We start from the raw sequence: 11,270 nt of genomic DNA, 5'->3' as shown, positions 1-11,270 counted from the left end.
GTTGTGGGTTGAGTATTTAATTCAATTCATATTTGTGGTAAGGATAGAAAAGATCTGCCTAGGGAAGAGCTGCAGCTGGGGAATGGGTGCGTTGGCCCTTGGCCTTGAAAAGGAGCATCCATTACCATCCATCCCTTGTGCTGCTTAGATCCAACTGCTGCTTCTTTTCTTGTTTTACTCAAGTGTAGTTGACACTTTGTGTTATATTAGTTTCAGGTGTACAACCCCGTGATTCAGCACTGCTCTACCTTAGGCTGTGCTCACCACAGGTGTACTACCATCTGTCCCCATCCATGCTATTAAGTACCACTGACTATACTCCCTGTGCTCTACCTTTCCTCCCTGTGACTTGTTCATTCCATAACTGGAAGCCTGGACCTTCCACTCACCTTCACCCATTTTGCCCAGACCTTCACCCTTCTACTTTTTGGCAACTATCAGTTTGTTCTCTGCATTTATGGGTCTGTTTCTGTTTTTTGTGTGTTTCTTTGTTCATTGGTTTTGTTCTTTAGATTCTCTGTATAAGTGAAATCATGTGGTATTTGTCTTTCTCTATCTTATTTCTCTTAGCAGTAATACTCTCTAGGTCTATCCATGTTGTCACAATTGGCAAGATTTTATTCTTTTTTATACCTGAGTAATATTCCAGCATGTGTGTTTATATGTGTGTGTGTATATATATAATATATATATAATATATATATAATATAAAATATATAATATATTTATATATTATATAAAGAATTATAAAATATAAATATATTTATATTATATTTTGCTTACAATATATTACATATATAATATATAAATATATTTATAAATATATTATTTATATATAATATATATTTATATATATAAATATATAATATATATATACACACACTCCACATTTTCTTTATTGATTTACATATTGATGAACACTTGGGTGGTTTCCATATCTTGGCTTTTGTAAACAATGTTGCAGTAAACATAGGGGTACCTATATCTTTTCAAATTAATATTTTCATTTTTGGAAGGTAACTACCCAGTAGTGGAATTACTGGATCCTATGGTATTTCTACTTTTAATTTTTTGAAGAACCTCCATACCGTCTTGCACAGTGATTGCACCAGTTTATACTCCCCACCAACCATGCACAAAAGTTATTTTTTTCTCCACATCCTCACCAACACTTGCTATTCCTTGTCCTTTTGTTTCTAGTCATTCTGACAGGTGTAAGGTGATAGCTCATTGTGGTTTTGATTTGCATTTCCCTGATGATGAGTGATGTTGAGCATCTTTTCGTGTGCCACCAACTGTTTCTCATAGTAAGTTAATCCATCTAATGACCCGGAACTCTAGGACTCTGGTTGGCCTTACTAGTGAAACTTACAAGCAGGTCCGTGGGAAAACTACAGTTGTTACAGCTGCAGTGGGTCTCAAGCTTTCAGTAGCTGATACTTTATTTCCTTCCCCATGACCCATTCTAGATTTGCCTCAGCTAGCTCCCATGTCAGTCTAGGCATATTGCCTGGTAGAGTCTTGGAGACCCTCATCTCCAAGAGTTTTAAGACCTGGTCATCATTCCCATCTTAGATCATGTCTTCTGTTCTTGTCTGTTTACTGTTAAAACTAGGTGTGATAGCATCAGGAGATTCCCCTGGATCATTTGTATGCCAAACATGGTTCCCTCTCTGCATTCTGTAATGGATCTCTACCTTCTCCTGAGGATCAGGATCAATGATCTCTCCTAGTGTAGTCACTCTTTTCCTTCCTGCTGGTCTCTTGATGTAGGGAGACTGAAGTGACTTGAGTTGCAGCTATAGTATAAAGCACAGTGGGACTCTGTGTCCACTGATGAAACATTACTCCTCTAAGAAGAAAACCTCTTGACCCTCAGAGTCTAAAGTTTTGGGGACAGGAAGTACAAACTTTCCAAATATACCACCGGGAATGCCACCTATTTTCCCCCATAGTTCCTGGACCCATATATTCTACCACTTGGGGATGCAGTACCATTTAATGGTTACTGATTTAGGTGGCATCTCAATGTCAAGATAGATAATCTCCTGGCTGGAGCCTCAACTGTGTCTTTAAGAGGCCATTCTACCAGTGTACTCCTGGGTCCAAACAGTGTTGTGTGGGATCTTGCATCAATAGATCAAACATTCTTACTTCTCAGATGGTGATGTTGGCTGGATCCTGTGGATAGGAAAGGGAAACTCTTTCTTAGATAAGATGAATACCTGCTTCTTCCAGAGTAAAAGAGGTTCCACTGGAGTCGGTTTACCTCCATTTGGTTGGTTGATTGCTGTGAGGGATGGTGCTGGAACTGGGAGGTCAGCATCCATTTCTCTGAATGACGGGATGGATATTTGGTAGCACCAGTGGCTGGATCAGGCTTGGTGAGTTGAAGCCCCATTCATGGTCACCGTGGCTACTCAAGTCCCCATTGAGCCAGCACTACAGTAGCTGGTGGGAGACTGGGTGATGTCCCTGGCTGAGTCATGAACACTGTTTAGTGCCTTTCTGATAATGGCACTTTGATATGCATGAACTTGGGACACAGTATTCTTCACACTTTGTGTCCACACCTTATCCATGATATTCCAGTATTTCTCCTTCCAAGACAAAATTGACATTGCCACCCATTTACCACTGTCCATGAGCCCATGTATATTCTTACCTTGAACTATTCTTGTTTCCACACAAAGCAGACCACGAGGTGCATTGCCAGAAACTTGCCCTCACTACTCTCTTGCCAGGTCCCCCAAGTAGGCTATAGCCTCTCTCTTTGGCTTTCACTCTTGTGCTGAGCCAACCCATCTGTAAGCAAATGTTGGCCTTTCTCCCCTTGGGTCAGTTAGGCATAAGAAACATCCCCATGTAGCTCACAGTTGTGAGCTATTTGTGAACCCATAGTTGTGAATGCCAGTAGAGTAGTGGTAGAAGACACGGAGATCTGGGCCACCACCCGGAACAACTGACTTTGCCCTCTGGCCCTCCTGCCCATGCCTGGTCCTGGATCTTATACTCCTATTTTATGACGGATTGCTGCTGGGCCCACCCAAATTATGACCTGCTGGGTCTGATAGAACCTAGCCTTGATTACCTCTGGTTGCAAAGTTACTTGATATTCCATGGTCATTTGCTCTGTCTCAATCAGGGCCATCAGTCTATAAGAACTTCTTTTCAAATGGTGTAAAGTTCTTTATATAGATGGCATGACCTCGCTCCCAATTCCCAGAAGCCTATGCTGTGGTTCCCCTATTGGGATTAGCAGTAACTCTGCACAGAATCTTTTCCCACCACAGATCCCTCTAATATCACAAGGCCTGCTGAGTGGTCTGGCAGGGCTTCTTGCCCTGGGGCCTAGCCCTGCTGCAATGTCCTGTCACCCAGTAAAAGGTTGTGGGCAGTATTGTGACGTGTGTGGGAAAAAGCCACTGAATACACTTAGTGAGTCCTTCCAGTCTCCCTCCTCATTGTGACCAGCCTGTCCTTCAGTCAGTTGGTTCCAGGTCTGGAAACTGGGCAAGTGATGGTGACTAAGCTGTCTTTAGCCTACTGACCATCCATTTTTCATTTATTTTTATTTTATAACGTGATACCCTTACTACCTCTAGAAACACTGAGTTCCTTTAAATGTCTTCATGGCTGTCTGAGGATTGGATCCCTGGTTGCCACTCCAGTTTTGCAGCTCATTGCAATAATCGCACATACCTTGCTTCTGATAGCGAAGTATTCCCCTGGCCTCTATTCCTTCAGGACCCCATTATCCCCATTAAGGAGCTCAGTTTTATAACGTTGTCACCACCAGTCAACCCTGGCATAGGAAGAGCATTACCACTGAGATTCTCGATGGTTGTTACCCCCTTAAGAGTGCATTTCTTACCATCTTGGTAAATGATGTGTTCTCTTAGAACAGAGTCTGCTGAGGGATGAGGGTTGCAGCCCTATCTAGGGATTACGCAGTAGCACATCCATCCTCCTAGTCATCTGATATCTTCTTCCTGTTGTCAATGGCAGTTGCACCATTTCCACTTCACTTATTATGGGAAGTCACTTATTACGGAAAGTCGCTTCCTCCAAGCTTCCAAGAGCCATCCCAGCACTTAGGTCCTTGCCAAGGAGATAAACCCTGTATCTTGGGAGTGTGTTCCCATTATCAATAAACCTTTCCTTACTGAAGTCAATCTTCATGACTGTACTGCTAGGTATGAAAATGAGCCAAGTTTTTGCCTTTTGTGTACAAAGATGCCCCACAATGATCCCTTTAATGAAGGCTATTTGGCTAGAAGAGAGAACCATATATCATATATCCCAGCCCAGGTTCTGGGATGAAGAAAAGTGAACAGAGCCCCAGCAGAGCTGCTTTCGAGAGATCCACCATCTTACAGTAACGATGTCATATTCTGGAACCAATTTTTAAAATCAAGGTTAAAATGCACTATAGATTATTCCAGAACATATTTTGACTTTGCATATATACAACCCCTATTTGGTCTTTTGGTTTTTATAAGTACCAGAATAATGGCTTAATTAGTAGCTCTGCTAACTTAAATTGCAGATTTTACTGTAGAACATACTTTTCTGTGTGGGAAGTAGGAAGCAAGAGAAGTAGTAAGCTCAAATGTTTCCAGGTTTTGTAACAAAATAGAAAGGAAATATCCATAGAGATTGACTTTGACTTCTTGATTTCTTTTAAATAAATTGCTTCATACAATAGCATTGTTTATCTGGAATTCTCTTCCAAATCCCATTTACAAAAGTGAAAAGAAGAGTAGCAAGTGTGACCTACTGAGCACTTATGTGCACAGTTGTGCAGGTTGTGTACTGCACAAGGGCACCTGCACATTTAAGGGATGTGGTTCACATCATAGAAATCATGGATTTGCATATTTACTAAGAGAATTTTCCAGCAGATGGCAGTAAAGTGTCTTAGTCCAAAAATCAGAATATTACAACAATTTCTGCTAGATGAAAGTAAAGTGTCTTGAGGACAGTGCATCTTTTTCTAATTACACAAAGATACCATATAGTTAGTGCTGTCACTTCTTACTACATGCCAAGTCCTGTGCTCATTCACCCTGTTTAATCCTCAGGATCCTATGGGTACTACTGGTAACTTGCTGAAGGCCGCTGAGTCAGGGTAGAGCAGTTTTGAGATTCTAAAATGAGTCTCTAACTCTAGAGCTTGTGCTCTTCTGCACTAAATGATGGTCTGCCAAAGGCACCTAAGTGGCTCAGTCGGTTAAGCATCTGCCTTTGGCTCAGGTCACAATCCTGGGGTCTTCCCATGTTGGGCTTCCTGCTCAGCAGAGAGCCTGCTTCTCCTGCTCCTCTCCCTCTGTCTGTTGCTTCCCCTGCTTATGCTCTCTCTCTGTCAAGTAAATTAAATAAATAAATGTCAGAAAAGTAAGGTATAGGGACATGAAGAGACATGGCCAACAGAGAGCTGCACAGCCCTGAGGCTCAGCCCAGCCGCCCACCAGTGCTACCGCAGGCTCAGTACGGTGCGGGGTGCCTCTGGGACAGAAGAGCACAGGGCACACTTCAGCCAAGAAAAAGGTCATACTTGAGTTCATGAAGAGAAAATAATGGGAGAATGATGACATTCTCTTTGGGATTTTAATTACATTTGTGTGATTTAAATTATACGTGCTACAGAAATTCGAAAAGCAGAGAAGTCAATATAGTTTACGGTAGTTCTCAAAGGACTGGACTTCTTTATGTCCAAAAATACTTTGAGTAAATACCATCGATAATGTGTACATTTTATACTTTAATATAAATTTTAGCAGGAGTGCATTACCACCAATTCTGTATACATGGGAAAAATTATAAGTTTTAATATATGAATATGTACACCAACCCACCTTGCAAAATGATATATTTTCAGTGTAATATTCTTGATCCCATGTTGTAAAACTGATAAGCCATAAATAGCACTCAATTAAAAATCTCTGTAGCATTTAGGGGTGCCTGAATGGCTCAGTCAGTTAAATGTCCAAGTCTTGATTTCAGCTGAGGTTATGATCTTAGGGTCATGAGATCAAGCCTCACGTTGCACTCTGTTTAAGATTATCTGTCTCCCTCTCCAAAGTTATAGCTTCAAGTATGAAAAGAAAAGACTTTAAACTTCATGGTCTTTTTCATAGAATCACTTATGAAATTATGAAATAAAATGTCTGCTAAAAATATAAAAGATAAAAATCTCTATCACAAATACTAGTCAATCATTAATAAAGGGAGCTCATTTATAAATATTTTACATTGACCCTTAATTTACCACCGAGGAGACCTTTCCCCTATTAGACCCAATGAATAAAAAAAGTGAAAAACCTTCATTTTCTGTGAAACAAGGTATTATATCTTTTGCTTTTTATTTTAAAATAGCATGGATAACATGAATACACTTTCCTTTTTTTTTTTAAGATTTTATTTATTTATTTGACAGAGAGATCACAAGTAGGCAGAGAGAGAGAGGGAAGCAGGCTCCCCGCTGAGCAGAGAGCCCCATGCGGGGCTCGATCCCAGAACCCCAGGATCATGACCTGAGCCGAAGGCAGAGGCTTTAACCCACGGAACCACCCAGGCGCCCCATGAATACACTTTCCTAAAAAAGTTTTTTTTAGCAATAAAGGCTCAGGGAGGTATCTAGGATAATGTCAGCTTGTTAATGACAATTATTTTCTGGGTTATGAGATTTGGAGTGATGTTTTTGCTTCTTTATTCTTTCCTATATTGCCTAAGTTTTTAAAAAGACTACTTACTCAAATACAATGAAACTTACCATTCTTTAAAGCAGTATCACTGAATACTACCTAATTTTATGCCCTAGGAAGTCCTCTTAAAAACAAAAAATAAGTGGGGCACCTCGCCAAGTGGTGCAGTTGATTAAGCATCACCTCATTTTGGCTCAGGTCGTTATCTGGGGCATGGTGAGATTGAACCCTGTGTGGGGCTCTGTGCTCGGTGTGGAGACTGCTTAAAAAATTGCTTCTCCCTCTCCCTCTGCCTTTCCCTTCCCACTCTTGCTCTTTCTCTCTCTCTCTTTCAAATAAATCTTTAAAAAAAAAAACCCTAAGTATTCATAATTCTAGAAAGATAATTGCATAAACAAATCATATTTTAGAAGTTCAAAGTCCCTTAATGGACTAGTAAATAGAATATAGTTATGACTGTCATTTAATCCTTTTAATCCCTGAAACAGAATAGCCACATCAATATTCTCTAGACAGTGAATTTGTGGCAAAATAAGCTACAGTATATACCAGCCTCAACATTCACTAGCAACTAACTTAATCAAAGAGTTGGCAATTTGAAAACAGACAAATCATTCTTTCAAGGTCAGCTCTTGATAACTCGGAATGGGGATGGCCTCACCCAGGAGTTTAAGGTCAGGGTTTATGAGCAGGACCTCAAATAAAGATTAGAAATGAGCAAATCTTTTATCCTTTAAGGGGGTAGTTTGAGAGGAAAAGATTAGAAAAACAGGTCAAAAGCAACTAAAATTAAAAACTTGAATAGTGAGTCTTGGAACACTACATCAAAAACTAATGATGTATTGTACAGTAACTAACAAAACACAATAAAAAATGCAAAAAAAAAAACACGCCAAAAACAACAACAAAAAAACTTGAAAAGAAAAACAGGACAACCTCCTGTAAATATGAAAATGTCATTTGCTTTTATAAGAAATATGCCTGTTTTGTGTTCAGCGTTCATGCCTATTTTACTCCTTGGGTCTGGACAAATGTGTTTATATTAGAAAACTCCATGAGGGCAGACAATGTAGCTTTTCTTTATCATAATCATCTGGTATCAACTCCACTTACCTAAAAGGATGTGGCCTGGTGTGCCCAATTGCCGGCTGAAATGTGTGATCTCTTATTGACTGTCAGGATTTCCCTTAGATCATGGACCAATTTGCACAGAATGGTGCAGTTTACAAAACTGTTACCTGTATCATTGGGGGTTAATTCATAAGCATCTTATGAGTAAGCTGAACAAGTATTATCACCTCTTACTATGTAATAGACTAGAACCTAGATTTTAAACACCACTGATACGCACCTGTTTTCATAACAAGTGAACTGTATGAATAATAAGTTTCAACCAATAATAAGATTCAAACATCCTATTCCTGATCTGAAGTCCTAAAAATAAAGTGCTGTTATTATAAGCTAAATGAGATATCCTAATGATAGTTGAATTTTATATCAACTGCAGGGGGAGAGAGAGAAGTGAGACAGGGTTGGTCTGCCTGGAGAATAAGAATCATCAAAAACTCAAACCAGGAGTGATATCAAAAGAGAACACAACATCAATGAGAGACACTGTTTTGTTCTAGCACAGTAGAAAATTTTTTCTTTAGTTTTTTTTTTTTTAAAAAGTCTCACAGTAGACTTTTCTAAAAATAAAGCAAGCTTTATTTTGCTTTAAGTATTTTAAATTAAGAAACATTTCATAGCATATATTTTCCAAATTTCATGATAAAATTATAGCACTCATCTAAACACTATTAAACATTTTCTTTGTCAATTTAATACTATTTGATAGGTATGAAATGATGTATGAAGTGAAAAACTTCAACTACATCAACATACAATGATAAGAAATCGTAATTAGGAAAGTCACCATTCCCAAAAGAGCTGGCCAGGTTTCATTCCAGATAGACTAGTTTTTGTCATCACCAATATGGCCATAGAAGAAAAACTGCACTAAGAAAGAAACATGAAAACTATCTTTATTTTCTCATATTGTTAAAAGATTTGGAAGAGAAGTTGGGCTGGCGTGAAGAGAATGGAAAGCTACACAACTGAGAATAAAAGTTATTTTCTTATGCAATACATCCAAGAAATTACTGCAAAGAAATAAAGTAGGGTCCAGAAGGTATTAAAAAGTCATATTGCAAGTAATCCTAGGCTGATATAAGGCAAAAAGAAATGGGACAATCTTGGGTATGATGTTTAATTTAAAAAGATGCAACGAAGTTAGGCACTGTTAGGAAACAATGACAGAGATGAATCCAGAAAATACCAAAAATAGATGGGTAGGTTCTTTTTGAGGGTAGGGGGGAAAGAATCCAAGAAGGAAACCTGAAAGCTGGCCAGGTTGGGAGCACTGTGGCCTAGGGGCTCTCTGGTTATCAGTCACCTCCTCTCTAGGCCTCCAGGGAAGATCACTGTAAGGAATGTCCTTGTAAATCAAAAGACTCACACACATACACACAGACACATCAACTAACCATGTAATCCCCAAGGTCAGAAGTACACCACAAGAAAAAAATGCAAAGAAGATTCGAATGTTGTTTTTATTTAAAAATTTTACTGAAACTCCCTCTCACCCCCTTTCAGCTCTCTAAGTGAAAATGCATGCAAAGTCTAAGTCTGGCTGTATTCTTTTTAAATTATTTCTTAAATCCCTGAAAATGTGGCTTTTGAAACTTGGGGAAGTGAAGCAAAGACAAGGAATACTAAGGACCCATTTCATTTGCCTGCTCCTTGTTTATTCATGAGCAGGGCTAGACTCGGAAACCTTTCAATGAAATGGGAAGCATGTCTGTAGTGGAATAATGCTTAATATTGATTTCCTCTCTCTTCAGCCCCATGAAAGATAAGGAACAGTTTCAGGGAGGTGAGAAAAGAGCTTAGAAAATTTGGCATGACAAGGAGAGCTTCCTAAGTTACTAGGAGAACCCGGCAGGTTATCCGTAGATTCTGGTGTTTGGATAATGCATTGATGTAAAGAGCATCAGAATCTCTTCAGGTGCCCTGGACTTCTGTCATTAGTTTCCTCTTTTGGCTATTTCCCTTCTATGTCCTGCTGAGGAATTTGCAAGGCCAGTTTTCCTTGTCTATGTCTAGGAGGAACTGGCCAAAATAACTGAAAGTTTCATCTATATGTAGTTGGAGGTGTGAGTGTTTGGGGGCTGTAGAGAGGGGTTTAATAGAACAATAACAAATGCCTTAACACCCTTTAGTGTCTTCTAAAAATTTACCCTGCGAGAAAATCCTAAGCAAATGACCAGTAGTTTTTCATCTATTCAGGCCACTAATTTCTTAAAGTATTACATAAATTTAGAAAATATTATCCAAAGGTATTTCACACTGAATAAATCTAGAATGTACTGAGTTCAAATATTTAGAAAGAGCTTTAACAACTGCCATTCATAAATACTCCGTTGTGAATCAGAGAATAAAGATGGAACTTCGCTTAGTTAGTAAGTGGTTGATAGCTGTCCACTCTCTGCAGAAGTGTATCTGAATATCCAGGGGAATAATACCTGAAAGAGAAAATTCTTCTGTTAGATACTTGTGAAAAGATTCAACATGGTAGGCACAAAAGATTCAATACACAGTATTTATCTAAATTAATTCTATCAGTGAAACCTCAAATACACTCGGAATAGTTATGCTCCAGTAATGCTCTCTGCATAGGGTTAGAGACTCTCGAGGAAAAGAATGCCAACAAATGAGACTGTGCTAGATAAAGAGCAAAACACTGAAGGGCTATTAATGCAGTGGCACAGAAGAGGTCTTTTCAAAGCAAGATACTTGGATCCAGTGACAGTATTTTATTACAGAGACTTTTTATTATGTCATATGACTGATGTTGTTTTACTGATCATAGCTTATAGGCTTTTTAAATAAATTAGACATTACTAATCAATGACTGCATTCTGAATGCCTTACAGGTTATTCTCACTATATATCTCAATCAGATCAGGTCATCAATAAAAACAAAAATTTCTGGGAGTATAATTCACATTAAAGAACTATTTAATAAATGGTTACAAATATCCCATCATACAAACTTAGGAAATTAGTCATTTGCATTGATTTGGGGCATCTGTAGTACTAAAATGTATTATTTATAAATTGAACATTTTATAAAATAGATAGTATAAAAGTATTAAATATATTGATTAATGCACTGTGGAATGCTTCATACTTATGGGAAGAATTTATATGCACATAAAAGTATGTCAAATAAAATTTGGCAGGCATTCTAGAATAAACAAAAAAATCTAAGTATAATTTAAAATTTTCCAAAACACTCAAAACAATTAAACTTTCTAAGGTGTTCTTTCCAGATAAAATCTAATGATTTGCTTTGTCCTTGGTAATAATCTTTACTTATTCTCAGATTTTTACTTAAAAACTCACAATTTATATTACACTAATTTTTCCTACAATTTGTCAAGTGGAGGTGAACAAAACAGAACAGTATTTTCTCAATAGTGTATTTATAGGCAGGCATAGTTAAAAAGACACATGCATACA

General features: G+C 38.3%; 1 protein-coding gene across 2 annotated transcripts in view; it reads right to left on the bottom strand.

The window, feature by feature from the left end:
* Window positions 1–9,279: 9,279 nt before the first annotated feature.
* Window positions 9,280–11,270, bottom strand: part of SPAG6 (sperm associated antigen 6) — a 63,896-nt gene continuing 61,905 nt past the window's right edge. The window contains exon 11 of one of the 2 annotated variants that reach the window (XM_082750446.1): window positions 9,280–10,270. In XM_082750446.1, the coding sequence (XP_082606572.1) occupies window positions 10,201–10,270 (70 nt within the window). In that variant the 3' untranslated portion in view covers window positions 9,280–10,200. The remainder of the gene's footprint in view (window positions 10,271–11,270) is intronic. The other variant, XM_082750447.1, reaches the window with a different exon arrangement.

The sequence above is a fragment of the Mustela nivalis genome (genome assembly GCF_964662115.1).
Source record: "Mustela nivalis genome assembly, contig: HAP1_SCAFFOLD_1141, whole genome shotgun sequence".
NCBI classification, from domain to species: domain Eukaryota; kingdom Metazoa; phylum Chordata; class Mammalia; order Carnivora; family Mustelidae; genus Mustela; species Mustela nivalis.
This window is presented reverse-complemented; position numbering and strand designations above follow the sequence as displayed.